Source organism: Beta vulgaris, chromosome 7, assembly GCF_026745355.1.
Source record: "Beta vulgaris subsp. vulgaris cultivar EL10 chromosome 7, EL10.2, whole genome shotgun sequence".
Classification (NCBI taxonomy): Eukaryota; Viridiplantae; Streptophyta; class Magnoliopsida; order Caryophyllales; family Amaranthaceae; genus Beta; species Beta vulgaris.
This window is the reverse complement of record NC_079208.1, coordinates 324,226-349,684: the sequence shown is the minus strand read 5'-3', so window position 1 is coordinate 349,684 and position 25,459 is coordinate 324,226. Positions and strand designations below refer to the sequence as shown.

Here is a 25,459-nt window from a genome sequence, read left to right as displayed (position 1 = left end):
CGCTACTCGGAGTAGCGGTTAATAAAAAAAAAAAAAAAAAAAAAATTTTTTTTTTTTTTTTTTTTTTTTTTTTTTTTTTTTTATAAACCGCTACTCCGAGTAGCGGTTTTACCTAAGTTGAAAAAAAAAAAAAATCTCGACACTTATAAACCGCTACTCCGAGTAGCGGTTTTACTAAAAAAAAAATTCTCGCGTGCCGTCCTACGTGGACGGTACGCAGGGAATTTTAATATTTTTGGGCATATTTTGGGAATTAAAACCCACTTTTGCATTATCCAAGGAAAAAATTCAGATTTTATTCGACTACCTTTTATATGCATAAATCACAAACGATAGTGAAGTTGAGTACATAAATACTGAATAGTGCAAAGGTTCATATACAATACAAGAAAATCTACACAATCCAACATAAGATGTTTCATTATTTTCATTTTTCACCACATCACTTAAAAAACGTCCATTTCCATGTGACAAGCTACATTAAGAATCATATATAGCGAGATACTACATACTACTACTTAAAAGCAACACAATAAGTTGAAAAGTAGAGGTAACAAAATCTTCTTGATCAGTAAATAATAATCAACCATGGTTGAATTCTTTCTTTCAAATCACATTCTCAATCTATATACTATCACTTATCATCCAAAGCAATTTCCAAGCTCAACTTCATAGAAATTGGCAGCATTTTCGATGTCGCCGTCGATTTAGAAGTGTTAGATGCTGAATTTGAAGCTGATGAACTCGCAATACTCAAAGCTGGACTTTCTGTAGTGTTGCTTTCATCCACCAATCCTTCCTTACTTTCTCCTGATTTCTCGCTCTGGAAATTTTACATCCCACTAAAATTCAATATTCATATCTTCTCATATGAATCAATTAATCTCAAGTTAAATGTATTGAGATTATGTATACAACTTACCATATTCAGCTCATATTGTGATTCATCCTTGTTCTTCTTCTCCAATTCCTTCTCTCTCAACGAACGAATCGGAGACATCCTCTGCTTCAAAATTTCTCACATAACTCAAGTTCAGCTCAATTTTCAAATATTAAGAAATAACAATAAACATTTGGATGATACAAAAGGATATACAGCGGATTCCTCGCTGATAGACTATAAAAAAAAAGTCGTGGGATTTCAACCATTAGCTTAAGCCGAAAAGAAAAAGCACTGAGTGAGAGATAGATGTAGTTTATATAAATTGAAACATACCGTGGAAGCGAGCTTGAGCTGTTTCAATCTATAAAGTCGATCAACTTCGATTTCGAGCTCTTTCTGGAACTCACCCCTATGATGGAGTTCAATCAATTGGACTTGGAGGAAGCGAGCTCGGTCTTGAAGCATTTTATCAGTCTTTTCTCTCTCGAGTTTGAGGCGTTCTAGTTTGTGTTTTACAGCGGTGAGCTCTTGAGCTAGGGAAGCATCCATGGCTTCTAACAGCTTGATGCTGGGAGTAGGGTCCCAGTTTTCCTTATTAGAGTCATTGATGGGTGAATTTGGTGATAAAATGTGAGGTTGAGGTTGGTGATTTATTTTTGATGGAGTTGATTTAGGAGGATTATGATTTTTATTAGTGATGAAGAAGTTGTTTTTGGGTTGTAGAGGTTTTCGGGCCCCGGGTTTTGGGTGGCGGAGGTGGGGAGAAGCGGTGGGGGGTTCCGTGGCGAGCATTTGGGATGTGAGAGGAGAGAACAAGGGAGAGATTGTGTGGGTTGTGGAGGAAGATTGGGGAGATGAGATGGTCAAAGAAGTGGAGGTGAAGAGTGATGAGTTATGAAGTTTAGATGATGCTTTTTTATTATTTGGGTTGTTATTTTTGAATTTGAATTGAGATGGGCGGGCAACGGCTATGAAGGAACGGTTTGTCCTTTTTTGGGGGAAACGATGATTTGTGTTAAATAACGACAACAAACATAAACTCGTCACGAGTTCACAATGTTTTTGGTGTTGGAAACTTAAGTTAGTTACAAACAAATAAATAAAGTTACCATTTTATAATATCAAGGCCTATTAGCTCAGCTGGTTAGAGCGTCGTGCTAATAACGCGAAGGTCGCAGGTTCGAGACCTGCATGGGCCAAATTTTTTGTTTGTTGATTTGACAACTTTTTTTGTTAGCTTTTTCATTTTAAGAGTTTTTATTCGAAAACTCTTTTTTACCCAACACCCTTTTTACACTTTTTGACTAGTCATAACTCTAAAAGTGATCCATAACTCTCTTTTTGCCAAACACCGCGATGTGTCTTACAAAATTGTCACCAATTTGTTAAAAAGTAAATAAACATAGAACACCGACTGCTGATGATATGCCATTTTTTAAGCCAAAAGTGATTTGTTAATGCCTAAAACACGGGTAATTAAGGAAGCCATAGGCTAATTGCAGATACTTAATAAAGAACATTTACTAGGCGATCTAGCCGTTCAAACAAGGGCTTCAAGAGAAGTTGATTACAATTTACAACAGGACTACTGGTGGCGGACAAAACGGAGATCCAATACACAGTGAAATTACTTACAAAAGGAGAATTCGTCTTGATATCCACCTTAAAAAGTTCATACACTGCAACATGATTAACTGCTGTATGAAGGTAGTAAACCCAGAGACAAGACATCAGAACCTAAGTTACTGATCTGCTGCAATTCCGAAGGTGTGGGGGGGGGGGCGGGGGGGCGGGGGGGCGGGGGGAGATTGTTGATTCATTCTTGCACCTTCGCTTTTTTTCTCGCCAGGAACCGTTCTTTGGCAGCTGCAAGAGCATCCTCACTTTTCTTATGATGGTCCTGCTTGGCCTGATTACTAGGCGGGGGGTTCGTTTCAGTAGACGTATGAGGTGCTGGATTTGCAACTAACTCTTGACTTATCTTAGAAACAACAGACGGTTCTTGACCTCTATCTTCCAGTCTCGAAGATGAGGCCACAGCTGAGCTGGTCGACAGATGCTCAGTGGGACTTGGGTTTGACTCTGGATCCTTTTCTGGTTTCTCTTGATTCTTCAACTCTTCTTTGACAGCTGTTGGTTCTTTTTCATCTCTCCCTGGCTTCTTAGATTTCTCACTAGCTCCAAATGCAACATTTTTGGCAAGGTTGAAGTAAAAATCTGTCAGGTCACTCTTCTTCGTCACCTGAAAGAATTCAGAAGCTACCAATATTGTCAGCTTCACAAAAATATTTTGGTTTTCAGTCTCTCTTTGGTTTGGCAGAAGCCATTCTGAATGGAAATTGATTCCCATGAAATTTGGCACATAATTGTTGTGTGGAGAAGTGTTATTTTAATGGCGGGCCTCAGCAAAAAATTAGAAGTGAAACAAAATTCAGACGGAGAAAAAAAAGAGTGCAACCTATTTAAAGGACAACAAGACTACATAACAATAGATAGTACAGTACGCTAAAGTAAGTACAAGTAAAAAAATAAAAGACCAGTAAGAGTTATGGCAAAATGATAATAATGAAAGTGGTTGTGAATGAAAAAAAAAACTTACAAAAGGTCTTGCAAAGCATTATAATTGAGGAATCAAGGAAACCATATTAATAGTCACCATGAACTCAAACTATTAACAAATTAAGTGGGCCGTGGGTACAATGCTGTGGGAGTATGACAAGTATTCTGAACCAAGCATACAACATGACAATTAGGGACAGAGGGAGTACATATCGAAATTTGTTTCATATAATAGTCAAAGTTTCACGGTCAAAGTGAGTATATAAATTGTGCAAAAATCAAAGCATGCCGACTAATCCTTGATTAAATTTCAGTCTTCGCGCCTAAAATTTTCTCTCGGCGCACATTAAGAGAAAACCCTCTCTTAACCTGCACTGTCGCATGGCAGGAAGACCAAAGGCAAAATCAAAGAAATCTCAGAGTAAGAGCAATCCAAAAAAGAAGAAGAAAGGTCCTACAAGTCCAATTTATGGACAAAAACACAAATCACTTTCAGAACTTCATGGAGTTGACGCAATTTCAATTCAAACCCCTGAGTTTGATGAACCAATTTCTCCAAGAAGTTCTTTGAATGGGGCATATGGAACAGAATGTGTGTTCCAAAGCACAAGTTCATCACTTGGCTAGGCATTCAGGGCAGACTAAGAACTAAAGATAAGCTTTACCAATACAGTGTGAGTGTAGATGATATATATTGCTTATGTTTGCTGCACATTGAAACACACCAGCACCTCCTCTTTGAATGCTCTTTCAGTCAGCAACTTCTCTTTACCATGCTCAGATGGACTGGAGTAGAATGCAGAATTAGAACTTTGTCACAGTGGATTAATGGACCACAAGAAGCTTTGGAGGATCCAGTATGAGGAAGAAGGTGTTATATATGGTTTTGGCGGCTGTGGCTTGTCAAATTTGGAGAGCAAGGAACGGTGCTTATTGGAACATGAAGGAAAATAGAATTGAATGTATAGTGAAAGAGATTAAATGTATAGTAAAACATAGAGGAAATTTTTGTACATCTGCCAAATGGAGCAGCAGGGATAGTGATTGGTTCATGAACTTGTAATTCCTTACGCCTTTTTGGCTTGTTTTGCTTCAGCCTCATTTTGAGGTTTAGGTTGTCAACTTCTTTGAAAAGTCAATACACATTACTTACCAAAAAAAAAAATCATTAAAATGACCGGATTTATATATTTCCTCCATTTCTTAATACTTGCAACAGTTTTAAGTAGCACATAAACCAACGAAGAGAAGATAATAAAATGTGACCCGTGTGCTCAAATAACAAAATAAATCTTTCTTTGCATAAAATTTTATCAAAAAGATGAATGTTGCAAGTAAAACATCTCAAAAAGCAATATATTGCAAGTATTAAGAAATGGAATAAGTATATATTATAAGTTTTTCATTTAATTTTCAGAATAGAAATAGACGAATTGGCAATGGAGATAATTATATGCATTACCTAGTGCACACACATCCAAAAAAAGAAAAAGGATAAATTCTTTTCTACTTTACCATTTTGAAGCAAGAAAAAAAATAAGCTCCCACATACAAAGAGAATAGGCAAAATCCAGTGGCCAACGAATAGTTCGGTCAACTCGCATCACTTAGGCGACCAAAAGTCCTAACGTTTTTCTTCCATCTCATTTGATACCTCAATAAATGGATCTAGGGTTTTCAGAATCCTAATAGCTCTTCTTCCTTCCTCTTCAGGTGCCTACTATATACATACTTCCAAATGGCTTCACCTCCTCTCTTAAATTCATTCCTTGAAGGGAGGCAAGGTTGTTTTGGCAAGGTAGTTGTGGTTACGTACACACTCCAACAAAGTTGTCACAAGCGTATAGGAAAGCTACAACACTTGGAGTTACTCTAATGAAGTCCTCTACAGCACTTGGGGTTACTCTAATGAAGTCCAGTAAATTACTGAAAACAGAACACTGATTTGAGAAAATATGTTTTACATGTCAACCGTATGGGTATATTAAACCAAGCAATGACAAATCTTCTTTGAAGTTCAACAGTAACTAATAATAAGCGATTAGGCTTGTTCGTTCCATATTCCACGAGACAAGTAACCTATTCTCGTATTCAATATGAATATGGCAAAGTACTAGGTTAAGTTGCATCACAATTACAAGAAGCACACACAAATACCACAAGATCTAAAAGCAAAGACAAAAACTTACATCATCCCTCTCTTCACGTAATTCACGCAAGCGTTCCTCCTCTATCCATCTTTCCTGCTCGGCAAGCTTCCTTTTGTAAGCACCAGTGACAAACTTGTCTTTATCTGCAAAAAGGTGGTCATCTTTGGTTCTTTCTTTTGCAAGCTTCCTCTCATAAACAACCTCATGTTCTCTTTCTCGTCGTTGGGCCTTTTCCTTCAGGATTTGAATGTATTTTGGCTGAAATAATTATAGAAAATGCATCAAAAGTCATGTCAGAGGTGAAATTTCTATTACCAAATACTGAAAAGTAAAAGTCCATAAAAGAAGTTACTAGAAGAGGACAAAACACTGATTAGATGGGAAGGATAGACACATAAACACAGAGGCAAAGCAATAGAGAGTAGAAAATTTCTAAAATGAAATATTTGTAGATATTGATAAAACGGACATCGAAGTTACATGTTTATTTTGAGTTCAGCCACATCCAAATGAACTCCACAGCTGCAACTTTCTTTATAAATGCACAGACATAAGAAAATTGCGGTGGCATGCCTCCCCAGTCCCCAAACTCTCCCATGAGCATCACCAAGTGAAGCTAGGAAACCATATCATCAGACTATCAGGAAAATTAGATGTATGAACAATGAATAAATCCGACACTAGAATTCAAGGGTAGGTGTAGAAGACAAATACAAGAAATTGTAGGCAAAACCCCTTCAAGAGGTCTCAAAGATCTCAATTTCAACTGATATACAGCAATGTTATAACACTTGCGGAACAATTTGACGAAAAACTAATTTCTGTATATTCTCCTCAACTTTTAAGTATTTTGTTGTAGAACTTAATAGCTCCCAAGTTTCTTTGCAACTTTTTCATTGACAACTTGTGTATTCTGTATATTCATCACATTTCTATAAGACAGCTTGAAGCTAGCAATTTACTGGTAATAGCACCACTGAATAACAATATATTAATTAGTAGCCTCAAAATACATTTAAGTAACCCCAAGTATATTAATTAGTAACCTCAAAATATATTAGCTAACCTTATTTGTGACTGGCCGCACCATCCAACTAACTGTGTGGCTAGCCCCATATAAGAATTTGCATGGTCATATTTCCCATAGCTTTCCTGAAATATATGTTGGCCATAGCTTATCTTGCACGATAAGTAGTAACCTATTGCATTAAGAAATGTGGCCTGGAATAAGGTCTGCGAAGAGGAAATTGGACAGCTTGGCCGCTTGGGAATTAGAAATGTAGAAATTTGGAAGAAACATGCTATGGGAAAGCATTTCTAGGGCATTGCATGTAATAAAGAAAACTTGTGGGTTAATAGATCACATTGTGCATTAGTGAGTCTCAGAGAGAGAGATGGTGGGAGTACACCTCTGATACTAATTGCAGTTGCACTGGTACCAAATTTGCAATACAAAAGAATACCTGAAAAGGGTTTATACAGCAGAACAGTTGGGAGCCGGAAGCAAATATTCAATTAAAAGAACTAAGATGATCTTTGTGTGCCCTCACAGCATTGTTTCTGGGACAAGGCACAGGTTCATAGCCTGGTTAGCTATCCTCCGAAGACTTAGCAACAAGAGATAAACTACAGATATATGATGTCATTAACAATGACCCTTGCCTAATTTGTAATAATGCAGTTAAAAGTCATAGGCACTTATTTTTTTAAATGTTCACATGATTGCCAAAATTTGGACTGAGATCAGGTAATGACTAGGATTAGAAGGACTTCAAACACATTCTATGGTCTGATCAGAAAAACAGGAGTCCAAATTTAGAAACAGGTTTTTGCTGCAACTATCCTGGCTGTGATATGTAGTATATGGGAGGTCTAGAAATGAGATCCCATGGAACTCCAAATTCATACTCTGCAGTTTAGTGTTAAGGAAATTCAAATTTTTTTGTTGTAAAGTATACTTAATACAGTAACTAGGCAAATTAGTAGTTCTCATGAATTGTGGACTAATAACTTAAATGGAATAGGTTGGAATGTTTAGATTTCGAATGAATCACGCCTGTTTCAGCCTTGTTGTTTGCTGACGATTCTTTGAGGTTGAGGCCTGAGGGGTGCTTTCTAGAAGTTTGCTCTCCCCCTAGAATGTTAGCTTGTAGGGTTGTTACAAGCAGTAATTTATTCGTCGTTGCTTACCCAAAAAAAACTCAAGCAAAAGTATCAGCAACGCTACACGCCTACATGATAAGAACATGCACTTTCTGGCTAAAATAATTATGTTCATCGTCTTCAGAGTGAGCAGTGGCAACCATCAGCATGGATACTAAGAAACAAAAGTTCACGCAAAACAGCACTTACACCGCCAAACATTCTAGACTTCTAATCCAAATACATTGTGAGTAAACCCAACACTACAATTCCCATATAATTTTATCATCATTTTGCTAATTCAATCCTAATCGATAAATTGGTCCAGCAAAACCCAGATGTTGTTGTATACATACATCTCTCAAGAAACTTACACAAAAACAATGATCAATACGATAATTACCTGGCGCTGCTGTCTATCTTGCGCTTTCGGCTCAACAACCTTGGATTTCATTTCATCATAAACTCCATCATAATCAAATACTGACGGGTCCTCTTCCAAGGCTTTCTTGTACTGCTCCTCAACCTAAGGAACAAAACAAAAGCATACAAAGTTCACCCAAATTAGTACATACACACGTTCGTATGATGAGCACCATAAGCACGATGAACATCAAGCACTACATTATGAGCATAAAGACCAATACAATAATTTTCTTCTCAAGTAGAAAAATTTGCAAGCCATGATAAAAGAAGGAGAGCTAACATCTTTGAGGGACTTATTCTTAGTAGCCTGCCGAGAAATTTCTCCCTCCACATCATCACCATCGTCGTCATTGAAGCAAAAGGGTTTTGGGACCGAAGCTCTTGTCTGCTGATTCTTTTGCTTAGATTTTGGAGCCCTAATTTGCAATCCGTACTTCTTCTCTTGCATCGTCAATTACCTAATCTGAGAAGCTCTAGAATTAGCTATTTCTATAAGTTCCCATATTTATGCAACATAATAATCTGTCCAAAAATGAAAATCAATAGGAAACTAATAAAATGAAAATCAATCATCAAACAAATAATTCGATGAATAACAACATATTAACTATACAGTTAAACTGAACCCTATTTTGATAGTATTTCCAGTTTCAATATTCAATAATTCAAATAAAATATAAATCAGTCAAACAAATGCATAATTGAAACTAAAACAAAATCGACAAAGCTAAAAATAAAACAATATAATAAGTATTTACTAATTACAAATTACAATATGTCAATATGCAAAACAAGAACATATAAATACAAAATATTACCTGGATACGATCCGGTAATAACCAGTGATGTTGATTGCTGCCTGTGGTGGTGGACGGTGGTAGAGGCAGAACAAGACGCGAGAATCGAGATAGAGAGGAAGCAATTAGCAAGAGTGAGTTTATGTGAGTTCTGTTTCAATCAGGTTCAATAAGTTTTAAATCAGTTTCAATAAAGTTCAAACAGTCAATTATCGATAAATTTAAATTAAAGTACCAAATTTTTTGTCAAATAAGTTTCAATCAGGTCAATAAGGTCTAATAAGTTTCAATTAGGTCTAATAAGTTCCAATCAGGTAAGTTTCAATTATGTCGATAAGTTCCAATCAGATTTAATAAGGTCTAATAAATTGAATCAGGTCCAATCAGCTCTGATAAGTTCAGTTCAATTCAATTTAGGGTTATTCAAGTGAAGAGAACGCATCCTAAGTGATACATTACTCAGGACAGCGTAATTTCTATCTACTAAATTGTAATTAAGTGACACATACTCATTGCTTAAAAAGTTTACCTTTAAGATACTCTAAGTTAGCGGATGAATGCACAGTCAAGTACCTTAAAAAGTTTACTTTTAATATACTCTAAGTTAGCGGATGAATGCACAGTAAAGTATCCGACGTGATTATTTTGTGAAATATCCATTTGGGTCTTTTCTGAATTTTGTTTTGGTTGACAATTGCAAGTTGTTATGGACTATTCCTATGTATATTGCAAAGCCATGTTGTAGACTATAATTGTTTTCCAGTGAAACTACCTCATTATGAAAAGGAGTAAACTCTCATTTAAAAAAAGTTCCTCCATGTAGTTAAATTTTTGGACTTGTTCAATCAGAACTCTTATTCCATATATTCTCTTGTTTTCTAAATAGGACCCAATAGGAAACATAATTTTGGTCATTTGGATTAGAATCCAAATTTTTGTATTCCTTATCTAATGTTACGGTAATTTACAGAAGTCACGATAAATGATAATCACTGTATAATTTTCGTTATTCTACTGCGAAATACAAATCTCAGCATATAAATGACAAATTGCTGAGTTAAAAATAATTGCAACCACTGTAATCCTTTAGAATAGATCAACTTGATATAAATAATAGATGCATTACATGATCACGAGCTACAATTTACAAAAGAATAATCCCTGAAATACATTATCACGTCGATGTTATAATATGATGTAGTTGTATAACAAATAGAACCAGCTAAAGCTAGTGGTATGAAATATTTACTAGACAAGGGAAGGAAGTGCAATATCACTATTTACTACATGTAATCCATAGGGAGCTCAAATTCATCACCCAGATCCCTAGTTCCTCGGTAAATTTTCCGCTTACTCGACTTCCTCCTTGATTTTCGACCTTTAACAGGTTGAGTATATTCTTCTTCTATATCACGGTATTTCAGCTTAATACTTGAAGTCTCTGTGTTCTTCGTGCCCAAGAAGCCCTGTCAAGAGAACAAGAATCATAAATGCTACCAACATGGGATTTATCAAAAGTAGATAAATTTTCTGTTATGCAATCTAAAAGAGAACGAAGAAGCGACAGGAATAAATTCTTAGCAAAACCTATCAAATCCTTTAAGAGGGCCCTAAAAATGTCAGAATGCAGGTTGAGACATCGATCAACCCCACATATGTGTATATGATTATGGCATATAATATTTCTGTACATTGCTGTAAGAGAACACAAAAGAGTCCTCACCTTGGTTAATCTTTGAATACGTGAGGCTGCTGCTTCGTGCACTATGATGATGTCAGAATTTACCTCTAGTACATCTTCAGTGAACAAGGCATAAGTACTCACCTGAAATCATCAAGATGGGGCTTACTTAAACTCGGTGATACTTGTATAAGACAACTTAATATTTAATAAACCTCCCCATTTAACATGAATAGCAGGTGGTCATTGATATTGTTTCCTCAACCACGCAAACCTTTATGCTATAACTGAAGGGGGAAATCATACTTAGTGTTGTGCATTTAGTTTGCAGCCAGCAGACAAAATTCATGAAATTTGACAGATTTTTCAGAAGTTCATGATTGCTTGGTGGACCTCGCCAGAGAATCAAACCAGACTCAAAATATAATGGAAATCAATAATGTGTAAGTTCCAAACTGTAAAGCACAGATGACCAACCAGATTTGATGGAATAATTGAGTACCCAAACGCATCAAGCTCAAGGGACTCCACAGTGCCAGAGTTGATGTTGAACGTGAATCCACGAACCTAAGAATCAACAGGAAAAGGAGAATGATTGCAATTGACCCATGACTCACTTTTGTCCCCTAAATTAAACTTGGAGCAGACAAACTCACCTTTCCCAAATTTCTTTGTCCAGGTGTTACAACATTATACCCTACCTAACAAAAAAGGCGACAGTGAGATCTTACATTATAAACTTGATGCAAATATTACAAGAAAGTTCAAATCTATCAAAGAACAAGCCTCTGATGTCCTACCTATGATTACATAAATTGTATTTCTCACAACTCCCAAAACTAAGAAACCACCTCAATTAAATTAGAGTAAGGGTGCGTTCTCTTCACCTGAAAAAAACTGAACTTATCTAAACTTAACTTATTACACCTGATTGAACCTTATTGGAGCTTTTTTTGAGTGTTCTGTTAAACCTGATCTGAACTTAATAGACCTAAAACTTATTTTTTTAAGGTGAAGAGCACACACCCTAAATTTTGCTTAAATATAGATTAAATTTCACATATTGTCCATGTACATCCATCAAGCAATGATGCTACATCATTGAGCAAAAGTGAAAAAAACTCGGAAATTAATTCAATTCAAATATGTTCTATGACCAAAACATTAACAAAAGTTCTGTAATCCTGCTATTCACATGCTTCCATGTATTGAGATGCATGCTTTTAACCATGTTAGAATTGCAAGTTTGTTCGCCATGTTTTCCTTTTTCACCAAAAGCATCAATTCGTTCAAATGTAGTAAGGAGAAACGTATAACATACCAAGGTCTCCAGTCCAACCGTTCTAAAATCATTCAGCGCATAATTCTCCTCCTGCACAAGCACTACATCACCAACCTGTAGATAATTGGAAATTCATACATGATTAACAAATAACAGGAACACAATTCTGTTGTTTCAACAATTACTGCTATTGCTGTCGGAAACATCATACAAAATGACCTGCAGCTGAAATAGGTGAATCTCATAACCAGGGGAAACATAATTGAAGCCTGTTAATCCTAACAATGCTCCTGGTCTCCTAGATGCTTGCATTAATCCATACAACTCATTACCACAAAAATAAGTTTTTTTCTTATCCAATAAAAAAAACTTAATAGACATTGTCACAGGAACTGGCAAAGACCAAGAGAAGTCTAAAGCTATGGTATTCTTAGCATATAATTTGACATAGATTTCATTTCAAGAAAAAAATAAATTAAATGGTTGAACACAAAAGAAAAAGTGAATCAAGATAGTAACTCTACCCACATATGTTTCTTAAGATGGTATAATTAAGATACATGTTACAATTAACGCCAAAGCAGTCTCAAAACAAAAATATCAAAGAAGTGTAGTGGATGTAGAACCACAGGACAGTCAAACCAACATTGCACTCATGATATTAGCACTTGTCCAGCTATAAATGTGATTAAAATCCAAAAACACATTATTTGAATAGGGAGAGGAAGAAAGAGAACCAACATGATAGTCTAATTTGCATGCGAACAATACACGGCTGAATGGTAGAAAGTTGTATGCCACATTGCTACTTTACCAAGACATACAAAAGCCTAACCATTTGAAAGAGAGCTTCTGTACCTTATTAATATCTTCAAGAAGAAATCTTCCTGACTCAGAAGAAAGCAAGTTTGGCCTGACTTCTACCTCCAGTACTACCCACTGAAATGTGTAAATAACAAGAACAAAGCAAGAGTTAAATGACCGAAGTACATATGTCATGGAAAGAAGAACACGAATCAAGCATATGAACAGCAAATCAAAAAGGTTTGCGGATTCTCAGGTCAGTATTTGATCACGAAGATACTACAATATGACATAAAGAACTGAATAGCAAATTGGGCAACTCATGAACAAAATCAGGAAACCTTTTAACATTGACATATCCATAATCATTCAGAGACTAAGTGAGGAATTATATGATTCTTTATATCAAATTTCGAAGTCAGTAGACACTCGATATGTGCTTATATACGGAATGACTAATAGCATGGTCATCCAACTGATAATATCCTATACTACAAAATATATTGAGACATGAGAATATTAAAAAACGAAGACAAAAGCTTATGAGACCACTTAAAATAGGTGAATGATGTCATTTACTGATACCACACCACTTAACTTATAAATCACGATGACTGAAAATGCATGGCGGCATTGAGCAAGTCATAAACGATTGAGTGACCTGTATAGTCATGACTGCAGGAAAGTATAAGTGAGCCTCGGAAACTCAAACACAGGTCATGAGGAATTATTTCATATAATGGAATATGAAGAGCCAACATGTTCAAGATGACTACTGTACATCATGAAATCCCACAAGAAATGACTTCAACAAGTTCAAAGAAAAACAAGAAGGGACCAAAGTGCACAGAGACAAAACCCAAACACGTTGTCCATTTTAGACATCATAAGTCATATATGTGTCGTACATAGATAAGGTAGGAGATGCAGAATCTACAAAATAGAGATGGTTATTATGATTATTAAGGCCAAGATCATGACTCAATTTTAAGAAAGCAACGGGTGCATATAAACTCTTCTGGCTTCTGAGTGTAAGATTTATGAATTACAATTTATGAGTAGAAAATGACAAAAACAATAAAATTAGGGAAGTTCCTCCAGATTGTAGGAGAGTAATAAAAATCTGAATACATGTGGATGAGGTAAAGGATAGCATTAGCGTACAGTTGCAGTGTCAACCCACAGCTGCGAGACAAATCCCAAACTGGAAGCTGACTCAATTCCGATCACTTGCTTTGCAATAATACTCGATCTCTTCATTAACTGCTTTCTACTCCTAGATTCCGGCTTAGCCTTTGGCTTATGTTTTGGCTTTGACTTAGGCTGTAGAAGGTCCTCATCTTGGTCATCCGTCAACTCCAAATTGTCATTTTCACCATTGCCTTCTCTAGCCATAAAATCCCCAGTTTGTGGTACCCTGCCTTTACTTTCCTCCAGTAAAGGTTCATCAAAATTCAGTACCCCAAATTCACCATTCAAGCTATCACGAGTCCTCAGATTATCAGAAGCTTCTTTTTCACTGATGAAACCCAACTTTAACTCTTCGTGGTTCTCTTCACTATTTTGCAAATCAAATTCTAAATGCTCATCCCTTCCCTCTTTCAACCTCGACCTGGAACTAAAATCATAAGCATTTGAGCCAAACACGCCCAGTTTCGTCGAAACTCTCTGATCCGTAAAAAGCCTCTCATGCCTGAATATCCTTATGACTTTGCTTTTCCATAGTTTTTCCATAACAGACCAATCGTTGTGCCTAGTAAGTCTTTCTGATGGCAAAATAACTGGTTTGTTGTCCCAACTACATTGAATTAGACCTAATTTTAGAACTCGAGTGGCGCTATATCGATTTGCTATAATAGAAGCACACTGGACACACTCAGACATGACTAAATCTTAAGAATAGTGTGAATTGCCGAAACTTTCACAAAATTCTTGAGCCCGGATTTCGGATTACAATTTCAGTTCAACTTCATGTTGAACCCTCAATCCTGGGGAAAAACAGGAAGCAAAAAGGCAATCAATTGTAAAGACTGACAAAAACACAGTCATATTGTCATAGTAATATTTAATGCTTCAGAAAAAAATGTAATGGGCAAAAAACCAACAATTTTACAAAAACTAGCCATTTACAACATGGGATAGAAATTCAAACACCTCAAGAAACATGCAATTGGAATAAAATCCCAGTACTTGAGTCTATCCAGTACAAAACTATCCTCAATTATCCAATTTCACCATCAATTTCACCATTTGGGCAACATACATAATTAGAAAAGGGGACAGCCTAATTTTATGATTATGAGCTCAAAAAAAAAATTGCAGATGAAGATGAGTACGTTAAGTAGGTTTGCAAGAAGGGAGGAGAAGAATAATACCAAAGGCAGTGAGTGATGCGAGGAGAGCTTGATGATGCGATGGAAGATGGTGTAATTGCAGGTACAGCTCACTGTAATTTCTGTAAATGCTGCTTTATTTCGTGGAGTTTCACCATTCTTGTTTTTTTGGCCTACGTTTCAAATGAGGAGGTGCTTTTTCCTTGGCCCCCATACGGCAATAGTGCAGTACCATTCGGCATTCGTGGTGTAAAATTCGAGGAGTCAATCTGGGTTATCGGATGGGTTTGAGTTGATTCAAGCCGAATCGGATATGTTTAGGTCAGATTGCATCCAATCAAATCATTATTCGGATTGAAAGTGGGTTGGGTTCGAGCCGTTTAGATCGGATCAAACCCAACCACCGTATACTCGGGTGCGTGTTAGACATGGGTCGAACCATTTTCGACTCGACTCAAGTCGACTTTGGATAGACATAAGTCGGATTCTAAATGGATTTGTTCGAGACAAGTTGTATTCGGATGGACTTGTTGTTATGTCATGTTCGGGTGGAGTTAGGTCAACTAAATCCGTGTTCGGGTAGAATTATGATTTTCATTTCTAATCATTATCAACGTCGATCGAACTTCATGTCGATACACACATATCTGTGTAAGCGACAACGCGAGAAATACATAAATGAACAAGTTAATAAACTTGACCAATGTTAACTATAATCATATTATCGTATATGTCCAGATATTTATCAATAACAATTTTTTAATATCTTATATATAAGCATTTATAAGAACATGAATTGAAGTTATGAGCAAAATATATTTAATTCATAATGTCGGGTCGTTGATGATATGGGTTGTCAAGGATCAAGTTACAATGTGTTATGTCTAAATGGGTTTTCTTCGGTTACTTGGGTTCTAGTTGACTTTGGGTCGGATGATCAGGTTGGATTTTGGTATTATGATTTCACTAGGTTCAAATTAAGATTTGGTCGGTAATAGATTGGACTGGGTTATCATATACTCGGGCATATTGGGGTTGGTTGATTCAGGATCATGGTTGATTAGTTGGGAAACCTTAATATATTTGAACAAAACAAATTCGATTCGCAACGTATATTGGTGGACTTATGCATTTGTTTTATACACCGTTTGATTCCCCTCGGTTTACCCAAGTTCGATCAATCATACCTATCTAGCAAAGCTTAGATGGTGCACACGCTAGTACGTAGAGTATGATGTACACATGTACATGGATAACAAACCAACTTCACATGGATAACAAGTCAAATGAACATATGTACATCTCTAGTTGGTACATGTTTGTTGGTATTGCTCTTGTGTACATAATATTGTCTTTCATGTTTATCATAAGACTGTTCTATTCTTACGGATGTGTGTATGTACTAATTTGGATGCATCTAAGATAGATGAGAACAGTAACAACGAAAATAAATTTTCATAATTCAAACAAAATTATTCTTTTAAATAAACAAGAATTTAAAATATAAAATTGACAATTCAACACATTTTTCATCTTTTCATAAAATTTGGAATAAAACTATTGTATTGACTTAGCAAAAGTATAATTAATAACCTTTATGAAGCCGCATAAGATTTAGTCAGCAAATATTAATGTCCATACTATAAAAGTTGTTTCTTACGATGACAATTAGAAAGTACATATGGCTTTGAGATCAAAGGTGCAACTTTGTGTTATATTACAACTTGCAACCTACCAAAATTGAGTTTTCCTGTTTTCTTTTATAGTAGAGCTATGCAAGGACTACTAATTAGCATAAGTAGATAAGAATATAATAGACTATGTTCTTGTGGACTGAATTAATAAAAATTCAGTTTAGTTCAGTTTATTTATGACAAATTTAGTTTAGTTATGTTCAGTTCAATTAGTTTCTTCTCACAATTATGATTCCATTCAGTTTATTTTAGTTCAAACAAACTCAGTTCAATTCAAACAAATTAAGTTAGTTTCATTTCAGTCTAAAAGAATATTACCTACAATATTGAAGTTTGGTTGAAAAGATGGAGATCACGAAAATGAAGGAGTTGATTAGCTATTTGCAAATTTTTGCCAAAACAATTTTATTAAAGTATAATATTTCCTATATTATGGAAATTTATTGGCAAATCAAATTCTTATAAGATATTAATCCCTATATTTAACCAAGTAAACTTAAGTAAAAATGCAAATAAAACAACGCCTAGATGGTGCACACGCTTGTACATACAACATGGTGCGCATATGTACATGATTAACAAGCCAAATATATATAAATAACAAGTCAAATAAATACATAATAGACTAACAAACCAAATGAACTACATATCTTTTAATACAAGTTCATCAATATTAGTCTTTATATTCAGAATCTAATCCTTAATATTTATTGTGCGAATGATACTAGACGTGTTTATATACCAATTTCCTAACAAAGTCAGAGAGAAGTCTTTAGCGTACTCAACACACAGGCTTCTTTTTTTCCCTCCATTTTTTGGCCTCACCATTTTTCACTTCACTTCTTTCATCTTCCTCCTTCGTCCCAACTGAAAGAGTGAGAAAAAGAGAGAGAGAGGTCTTAAATTTATTACATTTTGCAAATTAATTCCTTATTTATAGTTTCAATCTTCATTACACAATACATTATTTCTACAATTTCATTTTTATTACTCAAATTCTTGATTAATCTACATTAATTATTATTCTACTCACCACAATTAGTATTCATTGCGGTGCAATTTCTGAGATTAGGGTTTCTCGTTATACAAAATCAAATGAATTCTAACAACAAGAGAATCATCAATGGAGGAGATGACAATTGTTCAAGCAAGAAGAAGAAATCAATTCCTTTGTTGAACCGAAAAACTTCCTCCGTTTGGATTGACCTAATTGAATTAGGTGATAAAATTGATGATAACGACAACGATAACGACGACGACGATGATGATGATAATGGTAGTAGTATATTGGGTAAAGGCTGTATCTCTTCAATGCTAAAACCCGACACGCCTTACACGATCGGGCGGAGCAGTAGGGATGCACATTTCATGTTCAAGGACCCCCGTGTTAGTAAGCAACATTGTCAGATTTTATTTGATACTTCTTTTAAGAAATTATACCTTCTTAATGGTGCTCTTTTATTTTCTGATTCTAGTAGTAGTTGCAATTGTGATAGTAATTACTGTAAAGTTAATCAATTTAGGGATAGATTGCTTGTAAAGGATAGTTATAATGAGAAAAAGGAGGTTTCTTGTTGTAATTGTACATATAGTGTTAAGGCTTCTTTGAATGGAGTGTTTGTAAATGGGGTTAAAATTTGTGAGGGTGTGGTAGTGGAGTTGTCTGTTGGAGATGTGGTTATGCTAGTTTGTGCAAATGAAAATGGTGTTTGTGGTTTGAGGTCTTGGATTGGGTTTATGGTTAGGAGGGTTGTTTTTGGAGAGGAGCTCGTTTTGCCGAGTTTTGATAAATTTCAGATTGAGGGGCAGAGAATAATTGGACCCTTGTTGCCTGGTAAGGTGAACAAGAGGGTTTTTGCTCTGAGGACGAGTAATTCAAAGTCGTTGAGTTTGGAATGTGATGAGGTTGTTGGAAGAGCCAAGTCTTTGCTGACTCGCTGCAATTTGATTTTGCAAAGCAATGATCCTGTATCTTGTATTAGACGGTGTATAGCTTCTTGCACAGTTGGTGGGTCATCTGATTGCATCTCTAAGCTAAAAAAAATTTCAGGGTTAGAGCCATGTAGTAATACCAAATGTCCAACGAGCGGTGTTGTAAATGTGGCACCCCTAAAGCAACAACCCTTTGAAACTTTTGATATAGAAGGCATTAGAGATTTGAGAGCTACTGTGGTACAATCAACTACTAATACCGTAGGCTTTGGTGAAAAGATGGTATCGTCAATGCCAATAGCTCACACTTCATACCCAAATGGATGTACTGATGCTGCTTTTGGTAGTCTTGGCAAATGTAAGACAGCTAATGATTCAAAGCTTATCTGTGTTGATGGGAATGACTCTTCACATTGTGAAGGTATTGGTCAGAATGAAAGCCAGGAGACATTTCCTCCACCACCTGGGAAGAACTTTTACTTGAACGGCCTAAAAAACATGCGTCAGTGTTCGTCTAAACAAGATAAAATTGTTTCCTTGCCTGAACTCCTGCATCCTGTCAATAGCATCTTGAGAATGTTTATTGCGACTTTTACAAGTGATATTGAGTGGTAAAGTTGTTTTCTCGTTGCAAGGTTTTTTTTTGCTTCCTGTACTGTATACTGATGGTGTCATGCTCTTTTGCTGTGGAACTAATCCTCCTGTTTATGGTGTCTGCATATTCCGGTTTACAAGCCCAACATTGTTGCTTCACTGGCAGGTTTCTGTCATATTGTGATATTCCTTCCCAACTGCATGTTACAGTGGCATGCCATAACACTGAGAGATGCTGGAGTGCGGACCGCAGCAAGAGATCCTGTGCGCCTTATCCCAACTTCCCCAATCTAGTTGTACTGTGAGTTTCATCCCCCTCTCTTCACCCAATCAATAATTATTGTGGAACCTAGAAGTGGTTGATGCTAGGATCTGGTCTCAAATAGTGTAAACTTTTGCTGTGATAGGTACCCTCCTTTTCCAGAGTCAATAGCTTTTGGCAATGATCGGAAAAATCGTGGTGTTGGTTGTCATCATCCAAAGTTGCTTGTTTTGCAAAGAGAAGATAGTATCCGTGTCATAATAACATCTGCTAATCTCGTGGCTAAGCAGGTCATCACTGAGCTAATTTTTAGTTTCATCATCCTCTTGAAGCCATTACATTTTGGTCTTTAAGTCCCTCCCTCCTTCTCCCTTGAATGTACATCTTACAGATGTAACATCTGAATGAAATAACAAAGCTAATTTCATGGCTAATCTTTTCTTTTCAGCAGTGAACGTTACTAAGAAACCTCCTTAAGACTGCAACAACATTTCCGTTAATTGTCAAACTGTGAAAAAATCTATTTCCAGCTTAAACTGCAAAGCATTTACTGTAACAATTACACATTGAATTATGCTACCTTCCTGGTTCTTTCTTGTGTTATTCTTTTCCTCTATAATTGCATTGTTTCTGCTTCTAAATATATTCTTTGCAATTCTATCTAATACCATATCCTATTAGAATCTACAGTGGCACAGCGTAACCAACACCATTTGGTGGCAAGACTTCCCACGGAGGAAATCCCCTGATGGCACATTCCTTTTTAATCACTTTAATGAAACTAAGAACGGTAGTTTGAGATCAGATTTTGCCGCTCAGCTGGCAGGATTCATGGCAACACTTATGACTGATGTTCCTAGTGAGGCCTACTGGATCGTTGAGTTGACCAAGTATGATTTTTCAGGGGCTAACGGCTATCTAGTTGCTTCGGTTCCCGGAATTCACTCATATAGATCTCGATCTGCAACATCATCTGTGAGTTAATTTTAAGTTGTAGCTTGTATACACACAGTTTTAACTTGTGGGCTCTTATCTTTGTGTTCACTGAACGACCATTTGACTAATTCAAGATGTCAACGAAATTAATAGATATACTTATTACTACTTATACTTTGGGTTGACAACTTCTTACATCTGCTATACACCCAGTAAAAGAACTAGGCAAATCACAGAAGAATGGTACCTATAGCAGGGGGGGGGGTAGTTGTTGTATTGCTAAACTCAGAGAAAGGTTAACAATTACAACCCCTACATTCGAGAGTTAAGGATTCTCCCAGAGTAACTACTACTCAAATTATTTTGCTGCCTTCTAATTACATTTAGTTGCTATTTATAGACTTAGAGCTACTTCTTAAGCAAGTAAGATAACAGATTTATTTCCCACTAAATGTCTAGCAATATTCTAGCTGACACAAATAACAGAAAGTTAGGAGAATAATCTAGGTGGCAGCATTTCCTTTCTTGCCCCTTCTCACATATGTGATGATTGGCCTTGTAGTGGTGGCTTGATTCTCTGCAACATTCTGACCAGATAATTAGAGAAAATGGCTTTTGTATACCAATAGTCTGAACCTACACATTTAACATTAAAATTAGTCATATTGTATTAGTGGAGAGTATGCTTCCTAGTCTCCAATTGATGTGTTAGAAGAGTTGTACTGGGATAGGCACTAGACAGGCTTTGTGCTTAAATGAGTATACAAGCGGACTTCATTTTAGATCTTTTCATCTTTGCTTCACACTTCTGGTCTATGTTTTATAAGACGGATCTGAACTGTTTTTCCTCTTGGGGCAGGCCTGTAAATTTAGATCTACTGAAATGTTACTTGGCTCAGTTGAAGCAAGTGTAGTTGGTTTAAGTCATCTTTTCCGGACAGCTGCTGATACAAATGGTCTACAGCTTAAAAAATTGGCTGCTTATCTTGGAAAATCTTCTGAACAAGGTTGTGGGATGTCTGAGATTCTACTAAGAAGAGAAAAAAATGTATCATCGGATCCCAATGCTGTGAGTGTTGTTGTTCCTAACCCCACAGAGTTAAAGGGAGGTAAGATACATACTCTTGACTAAATGCTCTCTACACTTCTGTTTATGTAATTCTATGTTTGTGATGCAAATGATGGTTCCATTGGCTCCACCTTATTGTTCAGACTTGTTGAAGCAAGATTTTGGAAAATAATATCTTATCTGGGACGAAGTTTATTGCTATAAATTATCATGTTCTCGAAGCCTTGTGATTGCTTATTATTTTTAGATTGTTAATATAGTTCATTGTGGTCTATTGATGTTCTACTTTATTTCCCTAGATTACGTACAACTTGGTTTCCTTCCTCGAGTTGTTGCAAAGTGGGTTTCTCCACTATGGGATATGGGATTTTTTAGATTCTGTGGCCACCTGTGTCCCAAGGAAGCGCTTGCAGCTGCTTTTGGAGAAAACAGGCTGAAAGTACAATTGATTCTTCATGTATCTCAGGCATGATTTCCTAGTGCTGAATAAATTCCGTTTTGTTGGACTAGCATTTGATAGTAGCTTGTTAAATTCGAACTGGTCACTGAAATGGTTGACTCCTACAGGGACCCAACTTTTTGGACATTCCGAAAATGATGGAACCTGAACATGCTGTTGCAATGTGCTCTCTTGTTGCTTCACTTCAGAGATGTACAGGTCTGTGGCGAATGGAAGAGGTAACATTCTAAGAACTTGAACAAAGAATTGATCTACTCCTGTGAAATGTCAATGACTCTTCTTGTTGATCATAGAAGTTCTTGTTGCGAGTGTCTTCCTTTAGCTTTCTCCCACCTTTTGTGAACTACATGCTGCTTTTTCAGGTGCTACATCAATATAATTGGCCTGAAGCCTTGGAGTCCGATTTTATTTATGGTAAGCCTTGCTTTTTTGTGCTCATGAACGTCAAAATTAAGAGGTCAGGAATTTTTTGATTAGATTTTTTTGCTTCTTCTGAATGTTTTTCAGGTTCATCGTCTATTGGGACTTCAGTCAGTGCACAATTTATAGCAGCATTTTCTGCAGCTGCTGGTAAGAGATCACATCACGTGTTTGATTCAGAAGAATCTGATCCAGAGGTCAGATAATTGTGCTATTTCTGGACCATAGTTATCCCAATAGGTGAAGGGAATTGCTGCTATATACACTTAACTGTTGGAAGGAAAGGCCTCTTGATTGTTTGGCTATGTCACTGTTTAAGAATGGCTACGCCAACTTTTTCAAGGAGAATGTGTGTATTGTAGCAATCTCTGCTGTTATATAATCTTGTTCATATATTAGCTAGCTAAGATATGACTATGATACTTTCGGCAGTGGGGATGCTGGACTGCGACCCATGAACTGAAGCATCCATCAATAAGAGTCATTTTCCCAACCATCAACCGAGTAAAGAATGCACACTGTGGAATACTGCCTTCACAACGCCTCCTTTGCTTTTCAGAGGTATGAAACTTGACGCTTCTCTCCCTCTGTTTACGTATTGTGCATTTCATTGATGTAAATCAGGTGCATTGAGCAGTGTCCATTTCAGCCTTGATCAGTCATTCACATATAGTAGTGTAGCTCATTGCATTTGGATGAACACTGCCATAGTTTAATAGGTTATTCGTGATATACTGGAAAACTTTTATCTCTCTACAGTATCGATTAAAAGTTGGAGTGAGAAAATGTTCTACACTTTCGAGAATTTCTAGATTTATCTTGATTTTCTCATCATTTGTTTGGTTTTTGCTGTATATAGTTCCTCCTGGTATGTGCCATGTTTAAAGTAACGAAAAGAAAAATTTGATCTCTTCTAGTTTTTGGTTTCTTTTCTTTATGTGGTATTGAGGTAGAGGGCAGTTTTTGGGTTCTTTAGTTATCGTTTACACCCCAAAAAAGATTGAAATGTCAATTTTAAATTCTTTTAATTTGTTTATGCTTTCCAACTTTTTCTGTACTTAGAAAACGTGGCAAAGATTGAAGATGGTTAACATACTCCATGATGCTGTTCCTCATCCCAGCGAACGGGAAGGATACCCCATGCATGTCAAGGTATAAATGCTTTTTTGATCCAGGTAATTAAGCCAATTTTTTCCCTTATAAATAAGGACTTGTGGGAGTGTTTTGATGGATACGGAAGCTTTGTAGCAGCAATAAAGCTATTTCAAGCAACAAAATGGAATCATGATTGCAAGATGTTTTACCTCGTTGCTTCTTTGATTTTGCTCTTCATTTAAATTATTTATGAAACTCGTATGGATGAACTCTAATTCTGTCTGAAAAGGGAAGAGTTTATGGATTTTTCATGAATGAGGGTTTAGACTGTAGACATGTGAAGTGAGACCTTATCCACAAAGGGGACCGTTGGTTAGGTTATCACAATTCTGATGTCAATGATGTAAATGTAAATTAAGATAGAATTTTACAAGCAGGTAGCAAGGAGACGCTTTAAAAACAAAATAGATGGATCTTCATTTGGCTGGATTTACTGCGGGTCACATAACTTGAGTGCTGCTGCCTGGGGACGACCAATCTCAAGCAAATCTGGCATCCGGAGTGGAACAAATGAAGATCACTCTTCAAACTTGAGGCTTCATGTATGCAACTATGAACTTGGTATCATTTTTGTTTGTCCTCCACCGGGGAGTAATGTCAGCAGTCCAGGCATCTCCCAAAATCTGGACGATATTAGTTTACCCTTTGTTGCGCCTGCCCCAAGATACGGGCCAAGAGATAGGCCAGCAACAAAGCGTGCTATGAGTGAGGCCTTAGCAGAACTTGCCAAGAATGGAAGACTTTCAGACCTTGCTGTTGGAGAAGAGATGGCAGAAGAGGTTCCTGATGAGGATGATGAAGTTGAAGTAGTGAACTGTGTGGTGCATGAGGAGGACGAGGAGAAAGCCTATGCTGATGTATTATGGCACCAGGTTGACTCATCTCAAAGCTCTTGAAGCTCACTTTGTACTCGAAGAAAATATCATTTGTCGCATACACATAATATAGGGTAGTCTATAAAGAGTATAGCCTTGTATACTAGATGTCTAGATCACAAGTGAATCTTAAGCATAAGTCACTTGAAAATAGACTGATGCTTCTACTACATTATGTATTCAGAAGGGATAAGGTGAAAATCCGCGAAAGTATTGGAAGTACACTTATTAGAAGGCATTTGGCCCTTTTATTCGCTTTTAAGTTTGTAACAGATGATGGTGTTGGTAATTGAATTTAGATGGTATTTTGTATAGGGAGTTCCAAACTTCCATGTAATGCTCATGATAATGGAACTTGATCTTACCGAACATATGTTTATTTATAAATTTTCCTTTAAAGCTTCTAAAAAGAGTTTGACATGAGTCTTTCTTGGTAATATTAGCTATAAATTTATTAACATTATTTTGTGTTTTATAAGCCAATGATTTTTGTGTTTTCCTTCTGTTTATTTATTTTTCTCACTTGGAATTTTGACATTATTTATTCTTAGAGAGAATCTTTTCAGTTTATAAGAAAAAATATAGTCAGGTGAGGTCTTATTTGATTTTTTTCAATTAGTACTTTATTAATATTTAATCCTTATACTTTTTACAAATATGTAATGAGAAATATTCAAGTTTAAAGAGGTGCATTGGAGACGTGTATAGGAAAGTGAGAATGACAAAATAAATAAATAAAGGGAGTATTAGTTAAATAGAGCAACCCATGTAATTATTTTAGGTTGTATATAAGATCTTCTATCATGTAATGCAACCCATATTATTATTATTATTCACGATCATTACTCATTTCTAATATTTTTTCAGTATTATAGTAGTGGTTTCATAGAGTTTATTACATCATACATAGTAAAACTTTTACTATATATGAATTACTTTTTTCGATAAATATTAATTATCTATTGTCATCACGATGACACAATGTAATTACGGGAATTCATTTCA

The 25,459-nt window shown here is 36.1% G+C and overlaps 4 protein-coding genes and 1 non-coding gene across 9 annotated transcripts; 2 read left to right on the top strand and 3 right to left on the bottom strand.

The window, feature by feature from the left end:
• Positions 1-395: 395 nt before the first annotated feature.
• On the bottom strand, positions 396-1,799 carry LOC104898142 (uncharacterized). 2 transcript variants are annotated; one of them, XM_010685169.4, is made up of 3 exons: positions 1,217-1,799; positions 923-1,003; positions 396-823 (listed from the first exon to the last, which is right to left on the bottom strand). In XM_010685169.4, the coding sequence occupies exons 1-3, from the start codon at positions 1,673-1,675 to the stop codon at positions 635-637; spliced, it is 729 nt and encodes a 242-aa protein (XP_010683471.2). In that variant the 5' UTR covers positions 1,676-1,799; the 3' UTR covers positions 396-634. The 2 variants fall into 2 exon arrangements, with proteins under 2 accessions (XP_010683471.2, XP_010683470.2); XM_010685168.4 differs by having other exon boundaries at positions 923-1,006; positions 1,217-1,796.
• A 209-nt stretch (positions 1,800-2,008) lies between these two features.
• Positions 2,009-2,082, top strand: TRNAI-AAU (transfer RNA isoleucine (anticodon AAU)). The gene has a single exon. It is a non-coding gene; the product is annotated as a tRNA-Ile (tRNA).
• A 304-nt stretch (positions 2,083-2,386) lies between these two features.
• LOC104898141 (uncharacterized) lies at positions 2,387-9,129 on the bottom strand. Of its 2 annotated transcripts, none has more exons than XM_010685165.4 (5): positions 8,979-9,129; positions 8,441-8,623; positions 8,138-8,260; positions 5,632-5,850; positions 2,387-3,125 (listed from the first exon to the last, which is right to left on the bottom strand). In XM_010685165.4, the coding sequence occupies exons 2-5, from the start codon at positions 8,606-8,608 to the stop codon at positions 2,700-2,702; spliced, it is 936 nt and encodes a 311-aa protein (XP_010683467.2). In that variant the 5' UTR covers positions 8,609-8,623; positions 8,979-9,129; the 3' UTR covers positions 2,387-2,699. The 2 variants fall into 2 exon arrangements, with proteins under 2 accessions (XP_010683467.2, XP_010683468.2); XM_010685166.4 differs by having other exon boundaries at positions 8,441-8,633; positions 8,979-9,123.
• Positions 9,130-10,036: 907 nt separating this feature from the next.
• Positions 10,037-15,284, bottom strand: LOC104898140 (hypothetical protein). The gene is made up of 8 exons (XM_048633727.2): positions 15,100-15,284; positions 13,889-14,712; positions 12,779-12,859; positions 11,960-12,034; positions 11,295-11,339; positions 11,116-11,205; positions 10,681-10,782; positions 10,037-10,423 (listed from the first exon to the last, which is right to left on the bottom strand). Exons 2-8 carry the CDS (start codon positions 14,606-14,608, stop codon positions 10,241-10,243), a joined length of 1,296 nt encoding a protein of 431 aa, XP_048489684.1. The 5' UTR covers positions 14,609-14,712; positions 15,100-15,284; the 3' UTR covers positions 10,037-10,240.
• A 2,198-nt stretch (positions 15,285-17,482) lies between these two features.
• LOC104898139 (hypothetical protein) lies at positions 17,483-24,823 on the top strand. Of its 3 annotated transcripts, none has more exons than XM_057390681.1 (12): positions 17,483-19,294; positions 19,444-19,578; positions 19,685-19,829; positions 20,221-20,514; positions 21,335-21,584; positions 21,844-22,010; positions 22,112-22,222; positions 22,367-22,418; positions 22,512-22,621; positions 22,857-22,985; positions 23,487-23,599; positions 23,957-24,092. In XM_057390681.1, exons 1-11 carry the CDS (start codon positions 17,847-17,849, stop codon positions 23,580-23,582), a joined length of 2,937 nt encoding a protein of 978 aa, XP_057246664.1. In that variant the 5' UTR covers positions 17,483-17,846; the 3' UTR covers positions 23,583-23,599; positions 23,957-24,092. The 3 variants fall into 3 exon arrangements, with proteins under 3 accessions (XP_057246664.1, XP_057246663.1, XP_010683464.2); XM_057390680.1 differs by having other exon boundaries at positions 17,486-19,294; positions 23,487-23,576; positions 23,957-24,823; XM_010685162.4 differs by having other exon boundaries at positions 17,488-19,294; positions 20,230-20,514; positions 23,487-23,576; positions 23,957-24,823.
• Positions 24,824-25,459: the final 636 nt, after the last annotated feature.

Bases quoted from the DNA above. Each gene is read 5' to 3' on its own strand.
- LOC104898140 (XM_048633727.2), bottom strand. From the start codon at position 14,608: ATGTCTGAGTGTGTCCAGTGTGCTTCTATTATAGCAAATCGATATAGC. The intron at 12,035-12,778 runs GTACAGAAGCTC...AATTATCTACAG, and splicing joins TTCTTGAAGATATTAATAAG to GTTGGTGATGTAGTGCTTGT. The intron at 10,783-11,115 runs GTTGGTCATCTG...TGATGATTTCAG, and splicing joins CAATTATTCCATCAAATCTG to GTGAGTACTTATGCCTTGTT.
- LOC104898142 (XM_010685168.4), bottom strand. From the start codon at position 1,675: ATGCTCGCCACGGAACCCCCCACCGCTTCTCCCCACCTCCGCCACCCA. The intron at 1,007-1,216 runs GTATGTTTCAAT...GAAATTTTGAAG, and splicing joins AGCTCAAGCTCGCTTCCACG to CAGAGGATGTCTCCGATTCG. The intron at 824-922 runs GTAAGTTGTATA...TAAAATTTCCAG, and splicing joins CACAATATGAGCTGAATATG to AGCGAGAAATCAGGAGAAAG.
- LOC104898141 (XM_010685165.4), bottom strand. From the start codon at position 8,608: ATGCAAGAGAAGAAGTACGGATTGCAAATTAGGGCTCCAAAATCTAAG. The intron at 8,261-8,440 runs GTTAGCTCTCCT...TTTGTTCCTTAG, and splicing joins AGAATAAGTCCCTCAAAGAT to GTTGAGGAGCAGTACAAGAA. The intron at 3,126-5,631 runs GTAAGTTTTTGT...GAATTCTTTCAG, and splicing joins TACGTGAAGAGAGGGATGAT to GTGACGAAGAAGAGTGACCT.
- LOC104898139 (XM_057390680.1), top strand. From the start codon at position 17,847: ATGAATTCTAACAACAAGAGAATCATCAATGGAGGAGATGACAATTGT. The intron at 22,419-22,511 runs GTAAGCCTTGCT...AATGTTTTTCAG, and splicing joins GGAGTCCGATTTTATTTATG to GTTCATCGTCTATTGGGACT. The intron at 22,986-23,486 runs GTATGAAACTTG...TTCTGTACTTAG, and splicing joins GCCTCCTTTGCTTTTCAGAG to AAAACGTGGCAAAGATTGAA.